This window comes from Mesocricetus auratus, unplaced genomic scaffold, assembly GCF_017639785.1.
Source record: "Mesocricetus auratus isolate SY011 unplaced genomic scaffold, BCM_Maur_2.0 Super-Scaffold_100007, whole genome shotgun sequence".
Taxonomy (NCBI): domain Eukaryota; kingdom Metazoa; phylum Chordata; class Mammalia; order Rodentia; family Cricetidae; genus Mesocricetus; species Mesocricetus auratus.
This window is the reverse complement of record NW_024429191.1, coordinates 28,516,668-28,533,296: the sequence shown is the minus strand read 5'-3', so window position 1 is coordinate 28,533,296 and position 16,629 is coordinate 28,516,668. Positions and strand designations below refer to the sequence as shown.

The 16,629-nt window shown below is 49.6% G+C and overlaps 1 protein-coding gene across 1 annotated transcript; it reads right to left on the bottom strand.

The window, feature by feature from the left end:
- Nucleotides 1-973: 973 nt before the first annotated feature.
- On the bottom strand, nucleotides 974-15,466 carry LOC121141306 (E3 ubiquitin-protein ligase TRIM7-like). Its single transcript, XM_040748499.1, is given in 8 exon segments — nucleotides 974-3,471; nucleotides 3,474-3,707; nucleotides 6,014-6,049; nucleotides 6,516-6,631; nucleotides 7,105-7,127; nucleotides 8,447-8,677; nucleotides 13,800-13,895; nucleotides 14,674-15,466. Coding segments are annotated over 8 exon segments (1,530 nt in total). The 5' UTR covers nucleotides 15,193-15,466; the 3' UTR covers nucleotides 974-3,196.
- Nucleotides 15,467-16,629: the final 1,163 nt, after the last annotated feature.

Below are 16,629 nucleotides of genomic sequence, written 5' to 3'. Positions count from 1 at the left end.
AGACCCAGAGTGCCTTGGTCCCGCCTTACTTACACGCAAATTCGAAAAGGACAACCAGTCCTTAAGGTACATCTCAAAGCCAGCCGTGAACTAGCTTGTCGGAGCCCCTAAGGGCCCCCCCCCCCGAGCGAAGGACAGAAAAGACGAGTGTCTAGGGGACGGGGGGGAGGGCAGGAGTCATAATCTGAGAGGAAATTGAAAGCAGTAGCTGTTGCCCATAGCCCCTCCGCCTGATGGCTAGCCTGCCCTGGCCCGAAAACCAGATGATTTGGGTCACTTGTTGTACAGGCCAGAGGCAGCCCCGGGCGCCCTTCATTTGAGTGCCGAGAACTCTGTAAAGACCGGATGTAGAATCCTGGGTTCTGGGGTCTAGGATTCTGGGTCAGGTAAGCAGGATGTCTTAGGGCCAGTTATTCTCAGAGACCCAATAATGTCAGAGGTCTTATGTCCAAAAGATGAGAGGGAGATTTTCACACAGTCTCACGTGAGCTTGGGCAGTCAAGTCACCAAGTTGCTTTGTAGCCAAGTAATTGTCACAGTAACTGCTGTCGCATTACAGCCATTATACAGACATCTGTAATTATGCTACAAATGCCATTCTCAGACAGAATCATGAATACATTTAGACAGCAGCTACCCACAATCCCTGGTCCTGGCCTCACATGTACACAGGATACCTACACCCAACACCCCACTTCCTGTGACATGTAATATTTTGTCATTCTAAGCAGTCATTAAATGATACAAAGGAAATTATGGTCATCAAAAAGCCATACAAGCGGGGGCTGGAGAGATGGCTCAGAGGTTAAGAGCACTGACTGCTTTTCCAGGGGACCTGAGTTCATTTCCCAGCAACCACATGGTGGCTCACAACCATCTACAATTCAATCTGGTGTCCTCTTCTGGCATGTAGGCAGAACACTGTATATGTAATAAATAAATGAATCTTAAAAAAAAAGCCATACAAGCTGAGTATGGTTGGTACACACTTTTAATCCCAGAGCTGCAGAGGCAGGAGGGTCTCTGTGAATCCAAGGCCAGTCTAGTCTACATAGAAAGTTCCAGCCTAGCCAAGGAAACACGATATTTAGAGCTATCTAAGTCTAAATCTGCCCCCCGGCCCCGCGACATAGTCACTCATACTTGACTTCAGTGTTGTGGTGTTCCAATCCACTGGTAAAGACCAAAGACTTAGGCTCAATTTAGATTAAATGAGCTGGCTCTTACTGCTAGCGGAAAGACAGCAGCCTCAGAGGCAAACAGCATGCTGTTCTGTAGAGAACTACAGGAACCCAGGTGATATCCAAATGTACATTACAATTTCTATGGAATCCACGTCTGGTCAGGAAATCGCTTTATTCCCTTCAGTGGTTTCTCTTTCCCATTGTATAGTAATGAAAAGACTACTTCATCCCAGTCCCACAAACGTTGAGTTTTTGAAAGCAGAAAGCAGGAACACCATTGTCCTATTCTTATCTTACCTGCAGCCACTAGGATCTCACAGTCATTCCAGGGCAAAGGTCAATGGCCCTTAAGGGTTACCTGGTACCATATTGTTTCTTTAGCCATTACAGGGGAGTTATGCGTAAATTACACAGGTCTGAGCACTCTGGAAGAAGTGTGACAAGTTGACTGGGGTACAGCAGGCAATAACACAGTGCCATCAGGTTAGGGCTGGCTGTCACATCCCCATACCAGAATAAGCTATCTCTTGCTCCCTTTGAAGTGAAATCGAATGTGTATGTTTATGTGTATGTTATCTGTGTGTATGCATATACACATGTGTGTGCGCTGGCTCTGGGGTGTGTGTACAGAGAGACCAAGAGAGGGCATCATAATATCCTTTGAAGCCGGAGACTGGGTATTTATAAAACATGCTACCTGTTACATGGATGCTGGGATCTGAACTCTGCCCATCATGATTCCACGGTAAATGGGAAGCTGTGTTTTTTGTGTGGTTATCTGTTTGCAACAGCTAACCCCTATACAGGTGCTCATAAGTGCCCTCACTGAAACCCTCGAACCTCTCATCCGATATCTGAGATACAAGCACACAAGCTCATACACCTCAAATACTCGGGATGAAACCATTACTCAGACATAGCCTCCTACAGTCAGACCAGGGCATCAAGAATGAATCCATCCACCCCCAGAAGTGTGCTCAAAATCTGTATTTCCATCTGCTCTGCCTCTTCCCAAGGGAGCACTCACTAAGCAGGGAACAGCCCACTGCTGCCCTTCCAGAAGCCCAGCTTTGTATCCAACAGGATAAGGAGGCTTGCCCGCTCAACACTCTCCATAATGGAGGCTCAGTAGTCCTCGACACCAGGATGCTTAGCTGTTTGCATAGTTAGTAAGATCCAGAAAGAGTTTGTCAGGGCTGTGTTTATGCTGCGTGTATCTCCACACTGGTGCTAGTTGCATCAAGAATCAATCTGTGTTTCACAATTCCAGAAACTTTTGATCTCCTTACCCAAAGGAGGCTATACTCTGATGGAAAATGTGAGGCTTAAGGCACCTATGATCACACATGTTGCCAGTTACTGTGGTCAAAGATATCATCATATCAGGCTAAGGGGTGCTGGAAAACAACAATGCAGGTATATGTGTACACTGTTGTCCAGGCCTTGTTTATAGGCCAAGAGTTTCCTTCCAGGTCTAATCAGGCTGGCTTCTGAGCCTGGAGCTACAGTGTTCCTCCCTAAATAAACAGCCCAGCCTGGCCAGCTGGATTCGGAGGACTCAGTGACCTCTCTAGGCAGAGTCCGCAGCTGCCACAAATAAATGTAAAGTAATAACCTGATGGCTGGAGAGCCAAAGCACACCCTTTGCAAGGGTGCCAGTCTTCGACATTGTTCTGTGCGCACAGGGACCCTTCTAAACCTAGCCCATGTGGTTTGAAGCACCCTTGTTAAGAGCTGGGCTTTGTGGGCGATCACCTCTCCACAGTTCAGATACAACGCGCAGGAACAGTACAGAAAGGAGAATGCCCAAGGGTCCAAGTCATCTCTTCCCTGTGAGTTACCCAATAGCGCCTCTTTACTCAATCAGGTTTCAGCGCCTCTGGTTGTGACAGCCCGCTAGGGCAAACTGGGTTAGGGGTGTGGAGGGAAAGTCCAAGATGGAGTACGTCTGTTTTATGGGGGAGAGCTCCCTCAAGGCTGCCCTGTCCCCTCCTGGGAAGGCCGACAGCTCTTCACGGCCAGATTCTCAAGTAGGTGCTGGTGGAGCAAACAGAGAAAAGGGGGAACACTCGCTCTTGAAAGTTGACCCGGAAGGTGTACAGGTGGCGCATATCCTCCACTGCATAGAAGGACACCGCCCCCACTTCCAGGTCTAGCGCCACCCTCACCCGCGACAGATGCCCACAGGTGAGGGGCGTCCTCTCGGGGCTGGTTACAGCCCAGTATTGCCCATTGTTGAGTTGCATTGCCCAGACACCCTCCTCAGGGGTAAAGGGCGTGAGGCCTTGCGACACACACTCTCTTGGGCCACACCAAAGGCCCAGCCGTCCTTGGAGCCCACTTCCACCTCCCAGTGATGTTGCCCTGAGGAGAAACCACAGGATGCCAAAACGCGGGTGTTGGTATCAAAGCTGTTGGGATGGTTAGGCAAGTCCTGGGCGCGCTGTCCTAGGCGCATGCTCTTTAGATCCAGGGACAAGATGAGGCAGGAGTTGGCTGTATCAGGGTCCAAAGTGAGTTCCACTGAGGATAGAGAAAGAAAGATGTTTCCAACAGTATTACTTTCACAGCCTCTACACTAAGGGCACACTCCCTTATTGTCACCTGGTCTTCCCTCCCTTGAGGGAACTTTCGTTTTTCTTCTTCTTCTCTTTCTTCAATTTAACAAACATGTATTAAAAAATTTTAACTAACTCATAAGTTTAAGAAATACAGTAGGCCTGATTTGGATCTCAATTTGAGCAGATAATCAAATCTGATTTCAAAGATAATTGTGGAGCTGGGATTGTAGAGAAAGCATGAGTTTAGGTGGAGGCAGAAGAACCAGGAGTTCAAGGTCATCTTCACTTACATAGCCAGCCTGAGGCCAGCCAGAGTCCTTGTCAAAACAAAGACAAGTGGGGAAATTTGAAAAGTAGACACAAGAAAGAACTGTCACTCTCTCTAGGTGTGATGGTTGTTTTTAGGAGAGGCAGGAATGAGACACTATCTTAAAAAGTCTGTCTTTTTGGAGGTAACATATTCTCACATTATTTGTGTAAATACAATATCTTTGTTTTATTATAAAACTTAACATGCTGGTGGGTGTGGTGGCACATGCCTTTAATCCCAGCACTCGGGAGACAGAGGCAGGCAGATGTCTGTGAGTTCAAGACCAGCCTGGTCTACAGAACTACTTCCAGGACAGTCAAGCCTACCCAGAGAAACCCTATCTTAAAAAAAAAAAAAAAATAGCCGGGCGTTGGTGGCACACGCCTTTAATCCCAGCACTTGGGAGGCAGAGGTAGGTGGATCTCTGTGAGTTCGAGGCCATCCTGGTCTACAAAGAGAGTTCCAGGAAAGCCTCCAAAACAATACAGAGAAACCCTGTCTCGGAAAAAAAAAAAAAAGCTACAATACACTAAGTTGTACACACTATTATAGGACTTGTTCCAGGCCCTCTGCAGTGATTTGAATGAGAATGGCTCCCATAGGCTCATAAATTTGAATGCTTAAGTCACCAGGGAGTGGAGCTATTTAGGAAGGATTAGGAGGTGTGGCCTTGTTGGAGGAAAACGTATAGTCTAAGCCAGGCCCACCCAGAGTCCTCCCCCCCTCCTCACCCCCCCACCCCCACCACCTCTCTGCCTGCTGCTCTCAGTTACTATTACAGCACCATGCCTGTCCAGTCTCAGCAATGACGACCACAAACTGAACCTCTGACATTGTAAGCCAGCCCCAACTAAATGTTTTCCTTTGGAGGGGCTGCTTTGGTCCTGGTGTCTCTTCACAGCAATAAAACAGTGAACTGAGACATCCTGGAATACTACAGAGATCAAGGTTGGTGGACGACCTTGCCCCCCCCCTTTTTTTTTTTTTTTTTTTTTTTTTGGTTTTTTAGAGACAGGGTTTCTTTGTGGCTTTGGAGGCTGTCCTGGAACTCACTTGGTAGTCCAGGCTGGCCTTGAACTCACAGAGATCTGCCTGCCTCTGCCTCCCGAGTGCTGGGATTAAAGGTGTGTGCCACCAACGCCCGGCCACGACCTTGCCCCTTTGCTGCTTCCTTCCCAGCTGTGTGAGGGAGGCAGTGGCAGAACATCTGGAGCGCAAACTGCACTTTCACACAGTAGCCAGGAATGGCTCACCGAAAGGGTGTGTTACAGAAAGATCTAAAGGAGGTGAGGAAGCCAGTTACATGGCAGGAAAACTTGACTCTGACCAAGGGGTGTCCAGTGCAACTCAAAGGTCCTGAAGCTCATGTGTGGTTGGTGCATTCTAGAAGCAGCAAGGAGTGTGTGCCAAGGACCTGAGATGCAGAGGTTAGATCCGCTGGGGCCCTGAAGGCCACTCAGGGCTGAGGGCACATCGAGGGCATGCTGAGTGACAGGGGCCACGGCAGGACCCTACCCAGGTAAACTCTGTGCACTTGCTTCCTTCCATTCAGGGTTGGATCTCTCTCTCTCTCTCCTCTCTCTCTCTCCGCCCCCCCCACACACACCGCTGCCTCCACCCCTGCCGCCGCCCCAGATCTCTGCAGGGTCCCTTTGTTTCCACTGTCCCCCAATCCCATACACAATTCCCAAGATCTTCAGAGGATTTATCTGCCCCCAAGCAAGCTAAAGCCAAATCATTCCCTATCATTCCCTCGTGGCTTATGGACCAATGGGCCCCACTGCCACCCGAGGGTTCAAAGATGTCAAGCAAGGATTAGGATGCGGGCAGAGTGATAGTCACTGAGGTGGATGGGCAGGCAGGGTCAATCATTTGTAAAGCCCCAGAGAGAGCCTCCTGCAGGGAGCAGGTTTACTGCCTAGCCAGCTTTATACTCACGGCCCAATGGGCATCCATACCTTTCTCCTCTTTCTCCAACTCTCCCTGGAGATCCTCTGCAGAGAAACAAAGCATAACAGATGTGCAATGTGGGAGACTGCCTGGCCAGGAAACCTCCTCTCCCCGAATACTCAGAGCCCACCAGATATTCTTAGAGGTCAAGAGTTACAGGTCAGAGCCAAGATGGGAACACAGGGAAGAGGGACCCCACCCAAGCGTCCGAGCTCCACCTCTTCCCCTTCTCCCCCTATTGTCTAGAACTGGTCTGACCTCATGTCTCCCCTCCTTAGCCTTCTTCCTGTCCCCAGTACTCTTCTGATCTGTCTGTCCCCAGAGGAAGCAGGACGCCCTGGGGTGAAACTCAGATGACTTTGTCATCAGTGCCTTCCCCGAACAATCAGGCTTTGGTACACCCCACCTCCTGGTTCCTCTTTTCAGTTCAAGAAAGACAGACCCTTAGGTCCCCAGTACCGACCAGGAGCACACCCCTTCCACCCAACACCGCACACCCAGGCCCCATGCCTTTGAACTTCTTCAGCAATCCTTTTAAGACGAAACTCTTGAGGGAAACATTCCACACTTTATTCTTCATCTCAGATGAGACCGTGGTTGGCTTGGAGCAAGGCACGCTGCTGCACCTGCAGGACAAGGCCCCTGAGGAAGTCCCAAGAACACCTTCCCACTCCACTGCCTACGACAATTAGTTTAGATACGTGTAATCCTAAAGGCCTGTGTGTTAAAGGCTGGATTCCAACTTACGCTCTATTAACAGATAACACAACCTTAGGGGTGGGGCTGGGGGAAGGACTTCCATGACTGCCTTTGAAGAGACTATCATCCAACTGACTGTCTGATTCTGTCTTTTCTTCCCTCCATCTCCCTCTCCCCATCCCTTCTCTCTGGCTTCCCAGCTGCTTCCTGTAAGAGGAAAAGGGAAAAGCAACTTTACGCAGGAATTCCCACAGCCAGGTAGGTGGGCCTTGGCCTTAAAAGGTACCCAGGTAAGGAAGTGGGAATTGGGGGTCAGGAGATGACAGATGATGTTGGGATAAAATGGGGGAGGGGGCGCAAACCAGCTTGGAAAGACCTAGGAATGGTTAGGTTCACTCACTTGCTTAGTGTGTTTTTGAATTCCTGAAAGAAAAGAGGGAAGGAAGTCAAATCATCATTATATAACCTCCATTCACCACTGAGAAAACATGACTTGCCCCTTACCTGACTCACGGAAAATAAACCATGCCCCACTGACCACAGGCGCCTGGTTTCTAGCTGTGGCTAGCTACCGGATGTTATGTCAGCTATAGTACCCTTCAGCTCTGGCCACAGATAGGCAAAGCTATGGTTAGTACTAGCATGGTTACCACCCAGACAAGCCATGGGGTCTTGTTTGTTTCTTTTTTGTGTGTCATCGTCATCCCTCCCAAGACAGGGTTTCACCGTATAGCTGTCTGTCTTGGAATTCACTGTGTATACCAGGCTGGCCTCGAACTCACAGAGATCTGCCTGCCTCTGCTTCCTGAGTGCTGGAGTTAAAGGTGTGTGCTACTTACTATACCTGGGCCTGGTGACTGTTTTTTTTTTTTATTATTGATTATTTATTTTTAAAGAAATGTTTATGTGTATGTGTATTTTACCTGCGTGTGTGTCTGTGCCCAGAGGTCAGAAGAGGGCGCCAGATCTCCTAAAACTAGAGTTACAGAGTTACAGGTGATGAGTCACCATTTGGGTACTGGAACTCAAACAGCCAGCGCTGGTACTGCTGAGCCATCTCTCCAGCCCCAACTTTTTTTTTTTTTAATGAAATAGAATAGGAGAATGGGGGGCTGGAGAGATGGCTCAGAGGTTAAGAGCACTGACTGCTCTTCCAGAGGTCCTGAGTTCAATTCCCAGCAACCACATGGTGGCTCACAACCATCCATAATGAGATCTGGTGCCCTCTTCTGGCGTGCAGACATACATAGAGGCAGGATGTTGTATTCATAATAGAATAAATAAAATCTTTTAAAAAAATAGGAGAGTGAATTATAGGTAGCAAAGATAAGGATTATTTCCTGAGACTGGTCTCAAATGTGTGTATACAGAATAAATGTAAAATAAATTATAATGTCTGGTAACCATGAAAGTTTTTTGTTATTGTTCTTGCTGTTTTTGCTTTTAGAGACAGAGTTCCTCTGTGCAGCCTTGGCTGTCCTGGGACTCACTCAGTTGACCAGGCTGACCTCAAACTCACTGAGGTTCACCTGCCTCTGTCTCCCAAGTGCTGGGACTAAAGGTGTGGGCCGCCACCACCCAACAACCATGAAAGTTTTATCACATCACTTCTAGCCTTCCAATCCCAGGAGAGTCAATGCCCTTTTCTACAATCCCCTTCCTCCTGCGGTTTGATTGCTCTCCAGCAGCCTCTCCTAATGCCTAGGGCAAAGGCCTCAAGGCTGTGACTGAGCCAGCCTTACCTGGAGGAAGTCTAGGTCAGGCTTCTGAGCTGTCTCCTGGATCTGGCTGCTGAGTTTGGACAGCTGAGTGATCTCACCCTCCAGCTGGGCCAGGTTCTCATTCTGCTTCTGGGTCACTTCCCGGGACAGCACCTCCAGTCGGCCTAGAAGCCGGCCCTCCTGCTCCACCAGAAAGGCCCGAAGTGCCTGGAACTCTGCCCCCACCTTCTCTTTCTCTGCTGCCATCTGCTTCTGTCTCAGGAAGAGGAGAGGTTGGCACACGACTTAGAGAAGGGACTTGGGCATGACATTAAGACAGGGGACTGGAGGAGGTATCCTCCGGGGCAAGGTTGCTTCCCCTCACTGGGGAAACAGGCACACCCACGCGTGCACACTGCGCACACCCCTAATTAAAATAGCCGGACTCTACAAGCCACAGCCTGAACACACGCTCCTCTCTCCCCAGCCACAGATGTCCTCTGGTGTTTCTTAGGACATGGACTCTACCCCTCCCTTAGGGCATCTTCAAACTCCCCACAACTACCTCAGGCTGCAGCTTCCATCATGAGGACTATTTCAAAGGTTGCTTTTTCTTCCTCTGTATATTCATTCAACTGCCTTTCACCTTCTGTTTTAGAGACAGGGTCTCACCATGTAGTCCTGGCTGGCCCGGCGCTTTCTATGTAGGCCAAGCTGACGTTGAACTCACAGAGATCTGCCAGCCTCTGCCTCTACCTCCCAAAAGCTGGAATTAAAGGTGTACCCCACTACCACTGCCTGCTACTCTGTCCTATTTTTTAAAATACTATTGTGGCTTCAATTCTTATGGAAATTCAAGGTCAGAATGCAGAACTCTGGAGGTACAGGGAGAGAAGAAAGCATCTGTAAGCAGAGGTAAGAGCGCACCCACTGGGCAAGGGTGCATGCTCTGTACAAGCTTAGCATTGCGTTCTTTCCATTATCAGATTTAGGAGTTTTCACGTTTTTAGATGAACTCCTTGAATTATTTTTTTTACACAAGCACACTTGTGTAGCAAAATCCCAGTAAACAAGAATTCTAGTGGCTATCAACAAGTAAGTATCCTGTCTCCAACAAGGCAAGCTCAATTATGAAAGGTCCTCTCCCAGGCAATTACAGAGGAAGGAAGAGGAGCTGCGAAAGAGTGAAGTCAGGAGCCCTGCGCTCAGATCACGGCTCCCAAGGCTTCCCATAGTACGCCTGCCTTGCCTCCATTATCAGACCTTGAACGGCAGCATCAGGGAGGAGCACTTGAATTCATCCACCCTGACCCAATGAGGTCAGCACGCTTCTTATTCCATTTTAGGGTGAGGAGACCCACCCTAGAAATAGTTAAGCTAAGTTTCTAAGGCAGCATAGTCTGACTCTTAAGTCTACTTCTGTTAACTCTATGACATTGACTCCCAAGGGAACAACCCAAGCAGAAGTGTTTATCAAAATAGCTCTCCATGTCTGTGTTAGTGGTGAGCATCTATAACTGTACCACTCAGGAGAATGAGGTCCTGCAAGCACAAGGCCAGCCTGGGCTACATAGCAAGGTCCAGGCCAACATGGGCTACATAATGAGACACCACCTTTAAAACCTGGAGGGGAGTAAGATAGGAAAGGAAGAACCTGAGAACATATTCCCTCTGTCTTGCCATGTGGCGCCCTCCATCTTGCTATGGTTCAGGGAGAAAGCCCTCATGGGGTGCAGAGCAGCTGCTGGCACCATCCTTTTAGACTTCCAGCCTCCAGAACTGTACACTAAACTTTCATTGCTGTTGTTGTACGGCGCTGGCTGTCCTGGAGTTCATTATGAAGACCAGCCTGGCCTCACTCTCACAGGTCCCTTCTGTTTCTGCCCCCCAGGAGCTGTAAGTAAAGGTGTGAGCCATCATACCCATTTTTTTTTTTTTTGGGTTTTACGAGACAGGGTTTCTCTGTTTTGGAGGCTGTCGGTCCAGCCTGGCCTCCAACTCACAGAGATCCGCCTGCCTCTGCCTCCCGAGTGCTGGGATTAAAGGCGTGCGCCAACAACGCCCGGCTACCTTGCACCCTTAAGTGTGCCTGCCAGAGCACAGCTCACTCTCTTGTCTCTTGTCTTTCTTGTCCCCACTCAGACATGGCTTTTCACTCTTAAACTCTCCCCCACCTCTCCCAATAAACCTCTTGCACATGGAGTGTTTGCTTACCGGCATACCTTCTTTTTATTTATCATTACGCACTCTATTCTTCAAAAGACCACACAGTCAATGACATTGTGTGACAACAGCAGAAAGCAGATGAACAGACCAAGAAAACTGTCCCAGTCTTGTTGTTGCTGACATTTGGGGCCAGATAATTCCTGGCTGTGGTGCTGGGATTAAAGGCGTGCACCACCAATGCCCGGCAAGGATAGCTTGTCTCCCCGTGGGGGAACTCGAACCCTGTTCTCCTGGGTGACAGGCAAGGATACTTCCCACTACACTGCTGATGACGAAATGTTGCATCCTTTGATGTTGCATTTGTTTACCTCTGTGAAGCTGTGTTACTTTGCCTGTCTAAAACACTTGATGGTCTAATAAAGAGTTGGATGGACAATATCTAGGCAGGAGAAAGGCTAGGTGGGGCTGGCAGGCAGAGAGAATAAAGAGAAGGAGAAATCAGGGAAGAGAAAAGATCAAGGAACAAGAGAGGAAGGAGGAAGACCTCAGGGGCCAGCCACCCAGCTACACAGTCAGTCATGGAGTACGAGTGAAAGTGAAATTTACAGGAGAGAAAGATAAAAGCCCAGTTGCAAAATGTGGACAGAATAAATAACAACAACAGTGGACAAACCAAAACACCTCCAGACATTACTGGATGGGGTAAGGGCATTTTTCAGATGAAAGTATTCTCCTCCTATCCTGACTTCAGCCCACAAAATTTGTACAATTATAAAAATCCCTGTTTACCAACCAGGCGTGGTGGCACACGTCTTTAATCCCAGCACTCGGGAGGCAGAGGCAGGCAGATCTCTGTGAGTTCAGCCTAGTCTACAGCCTAGTCTACAGAGTGAGTTCCAGGACAGCTCCAAAGCCACAGAGAAACCCTGTCTCAAAAAACTAATAAAATAAAATCCCTATTTAGTGGAACAACTGAGGCAGGTTCACCTATGACCGAATGGTGAGAAGAACGAGGGACATGTGAGTGGTAAAACACATGCTTGGCTGTGAAAGGCCCTGGTTTGGATAGGTTGGGGGGAGGGTTTGGGACAGGGCAGAAATGTGGGGGCGTGCTAAACAATATTCTGAGGAGGTGGGTCGGAGACTGGGAAGGTGCACAGGCCATAGAGAATGTCCTCTCAGTCATAGATGTAAACCAAAGGTTGAAGAGCTGGGCTCTTGCTCCTTTCTCCAGTAGAGGTGAAATAAAGGTCTGGATGGGTAAACTTTGCTTTGGAAAGGGAAGTAAATGATCAAATGTGAAAGTCTGGGAAGCTTGATGGATGAAGTTAAGAGCAGTTAAAAGTAAGGAGAGGGAGCCGGGCGTTGGTGGTGCATGCCTTTAATCCCAGCACTCAGGAGGCAGAGGCAGGCGGATCTCTGTGAGTTTGAGGCCAGCCTGGTCTACAGAGTGAGTTCCAGGACAGCCTCCAAAACAATTCAGAGAAACTCTGTCTCGAAAAACCAAAAAAAAAAAAAAAAAAAAAAAAATAGTAAGGAGAGGGCCAGGCATGGTGGCACACAACTTTAATCCTCTAGCACTGGGGAGGGAGAAGCTGGTGGGTCTCTGTAGGTTCAAGGCCAGCCTACGTAGCAAGTTCCAGGACAGCCAGGGCTATAGAGAGAGACCCTGTCTCAAGCAAAGCAAAACAACAGCAACAAAGAGCTCAGAGAGGAGCCTGAGTATCTGAACTCCATAATCTTTCCCTTCCAAACCTAAACAAGTCTGGGCTAGTTAGGCGTTGGTGGCACACGCCTTTAATCCCAGCACTCCAGAGGCAGGCGGATCTCTGTGAGTTCAAGGCCAGCTTGGTCTACAAAGCGAGTTCCAGGACAGCCTCCAAAACAATGCACAGAAACCCTGTCTCGAAAAACCAAAACAAACCAAAACAAAACCTAAAGTTTGGGCTAGGGGGAATATCTCAGCAGGTAAAAGACACTTGGTTCATAAGCATGGCAATTTCTTCAATCCCTAGAGGTGGAGGGCAGAAACTGATACAAAGTTGCCCTCTGACCTCCACATGCAGACAGTGACACATGCATCCCACAATATAAATTAATTTCTTTTAAAGAATAAGAGGTTCAGCCGGGCGTTGGTGGCGCATGCCTTTAATCCCAGCACTCGGGAGGCAGAGGCAGGTGGATCTCTGTAAGTTCGAGACCAGCCTGGACTACCAAGCGAGTTCCAGGACAGCCTCCAAAGCCACAGAGAAACCCTGTCTCGAAAACCAAAAAAAAAAAAAAAAAAAAAAAAAAGAATAAGAGGTTCTGCCGGACCTTGCCCTCTATTCCCTGCTTCATGAACAAATGACTTAGCCCTAACAGGCCCTAAAGGTCCCTTCCATTCTTTCAGCACTATTTATTGAGCTAGGGGGTGAATTTGTGAGATAGAAAATTTCTTTTCAAATTGGAGGTGTGGGACACTAGAGGCTACACAGAACCTGAGTCCCCAAGCCTCCCGTCCTCTGCCACAGCCAGGAGTCTCTCTGATCCCTCCTCACCATTTTCTCCCTTAACCCCTAATTCTTAAATCAAAGCTTTGGAAATGAACATTTTCTGCCAGGTGGTGGTGGCCCATGCCTTTAATCCCAGCACTTGGGAGGCAGAAGCAAGTGGACCTCCGTGAGTAGATATCTGTGAATTAGAGGCCAGCCTGGTCTACAGAGCCAGTTCTTTTTTTTTTTTTTTTTTTTTGGTTTTTCAAGACCGGGTTTCTCTGTATTGTTTTGGAGGCTGTCCTGGAACTTGATCTGTAGACCAGGCTGGCCTTGAACTCACAGATATCCGCCTGCCTCTGCCTCCTGAGTGCTGGGATTAAAGGCGTGTGCCACCAACGCCCGGCTCCAGAGCCAGTTCTTAACATGGCATAATCCGTGTCTCCTTGTTATATTCATGTTTCCACTTAATATGACTTTTTCTGTGAAGGAATGCATTCAGTTACAAGATGCTGCTACAGGTCATAATTGGCTGATTGTGAATGACTGTGTATCCTAAAATTTATTTGAACAGTCCCTTTCACAAGCTCTGGTTTGTATTATAAATTATATGGCTAACCTTCATGATGTATAACCATATTATCTTTCAGAAATCCACCCTACTGTTTCAACACACACACACACACACACACACACACACACACACACACTGCTCTGGGCATCCACAGCCCTATGCCTCCCACACTTGACCTCACCAGAAGCTCCTTGCTTTCCCTCTCCTCCGTGGATCGGAACACTTCATACTCTTCCAGTTCTTTCTTCAAGGTCCTCAGCCTGGAGTCCAGCAGCTCCTGTGATATGAAGGGAGGCACTGTGGGAAGATAATTCTGGAAACCCTCTCATGTACCATCCTAGAGCCATCTGGGAGAAAGCCAAGGTTCTGATCTGGGATAGATGGCATCTCTGGCTGTGGGGTGAACATAGCCTGTGCAGATTACGCTTGTCAGCGCAGAGCAAATGCAGGGGCCCTCCAACGGCCCAGGAATCTCACTTCCCCAAGGACATCAGCCGCATGGTCTGCGCTGAAACTCAAGATTCCCACACTGGTTCAGTCCACCTTGTCAAGCAACAGAAAGCATACTTATAGGGGGGCTGGAAAGGGAGCGCACACACCTCTTCTGCGGCTGCCCAGCAAGGGACAGACAAAGGGGAGGTGCCCAGAGCCCATAGGCTTCGCACAACCCAGACTTCTGCAGAACACACGCCAGGAAGCCAGGTTGTGGCCCTCTAGGAACCGGGTATTTTGAGTAGTGTCATGCCCCTCCTCGGAAAGGAATTAAGTGAAGGCACAGGATGTGCGGGTGTGCAAGAGGAGACTTTCTCCTGGGCAGAGTTACAACTGCTCTTGTCTGTTGTTTGTAACAGACAAGAAAATCTTCCAAGTCTAAGGGGCCTTCTCCAGGCATCCGGCTCTGGGGGGACTAAGGGAGATGAGGAATGTTCTGGAAAACCGCAGTTTAGAATGACAGAAAGGAGAAGTGAGCTCCCCTGTAGGCCTCCTGCCTGTAGTCTGCCAGGAGAGCCGGGAGACTGGAAAAGAGCCAGGGATCCAGGAGATCCTGCACCCACCTTGGCCTCCTGCACCGCCTCCTCCAGGGGCAGCACTGCGTGCGCACGATGCTCGCGGGCGCGGTCGCACACCACGCAAATGGCACGTCCATCATCTTGGCAGTAGAGCTTCAGCAGCTCTCCGTGTTGCGAACACCGTGCAGCCGCCGCCCCGGCTGCCACCGCCGGAGTCCCGCGTTCCCCGACGATGCCCGGGGGCAGGCTGAAGCGCCGAAGCAGCGAGGCCACTGCGGCCAGCTGTCGGTTGGGCCGCAGCTGGCTGGGGCGAGCGGGCTCCCGGCACTGAGGGCAGGGCAATGGGCAGGGAAGCGTGCGGGTCACCGTGCCGATTCCCCCTCCGGGACGCTCCCAGCAGCGCGTGATGCAGGCGCGGCAGAAGCTGTGCCCGCACTCGACCGACACGGGTTCCCGGAAAAACTCTAGGCAAATAGAACACGTCGCCTCTCCTTGGAGCTCTGCCGCCAGAGCCAGAGCTTCGGCCCCTGCATTCGGCCCGGTCCGCGGTCCCACTGTCGCCATCCGTGTCCTTGGGACATCCAAGTCCTGTGGCGCTGGGGAGGTTCCTGGACGCTACAGTACGCTCCAAGCTGGGCTGGACTCCCGAGTACCCACTGGGTGAGGAAGGGCGGGGCCGGCACCCGGCAAGTTGAGACATGAGCTGAGTGCACCCAGCCGGGAGTGGAGGCAGATGGTGCCCTTTCTCTGGGCTCCCATAGCCACCACCCCAGCTGGGGACCTCCCTCTTATCGACCCCCCTTCCTCAGCTTCTTTAGGCCCCAGTATGACCCAGTCAGCAGTAGGAAACTATCCGGGACAGGTGAGCGAACACGTCCAGCTGGGCTCCACTCCCAGTTGGGGCGACCTAGGCTGACCCTACATTGCAGGGGCAAAGGCCTGGCTCCCGGGGCAAGGTGTCTGGTTCCCCGCATACCGACTCACCCTGGCACTGTGCTGAGCTAAACTTAGGGTCTAGAATTTGGCTGTACCTCCTCACCCCAAGCACGGCCCTTTGTGTACTCTTGAAATACATCTCTTACAACCCCCCCCTTTAATTTTGAACATGTAATACAATCACTTTTTCTCATTTCATCACCCTCTCCACCTCCACACCCCCAAAAAATCTGTCTCTCCGCTGGGTTCTGCAGACCCTTTTTGAAGTTGCTTCCCTATCTCTTGTTTGTCCCTGGAGGCCACTAGGGTCAGGTTTCCTCCTCCGCCTCTCTCAAAACCTTTCTTGTCAATGTCACCATCCACTCATGCAATTGTAACCAAAAAGTGCGGACCTCGCTTCTCCTGCTCTCTGATGTATCTGTTCTTCCTGATGGCATTTTCCCCTCAACACACGAGACACTACATTCCCCCTTCTCTCCAGTCTATGGCCTCCTATTTTCTTCTTCGTTTCTATGTCTTCCCACTCGGCTCCCTGCCCTGGCTCAGTCCCTAGGTCCCAGTCTCAACACTCTGCGATCTGTTCTACAACAGGCCCCCAGACCCTAGCACAAACTGACTCCATGATGGAAGTGCCATTCAGGCTGTAAAACTCAGCACGTAGACGGTAACGCCTGCCAAAACTAAAACAAAGGCCTAGTCCATCAAAGTCCAAATAGTACTAGGAAAATCTCAAAATGTACTAATCTTGCTTTTTAGCTTAAGTAGTTCTGCTTCTGGGTAACCATTCTTGTTAATCAAAGTATATGTCAACCCAGAACGTGTGTGTGTGTGTGTGTGTGTGTGTGTGTGTGTGTGTGTGTGTTTGTGTGTTTAAGAGCTCGTCCTGGGAAAGGCTCCGTGCTACACTGGAATCTCAAACACCCAGTATAGTTGCTGGCTATTAAAAACTTTCTATTGACTTAAACCCATGTCCAAGCAGTCTTTGGTGAATACCCCACAACACTTCTGCTTTTTTGACTATAGAGAGTCCTTTTAGAGCTCATGGCTCCACAGTAAAAATCAGAA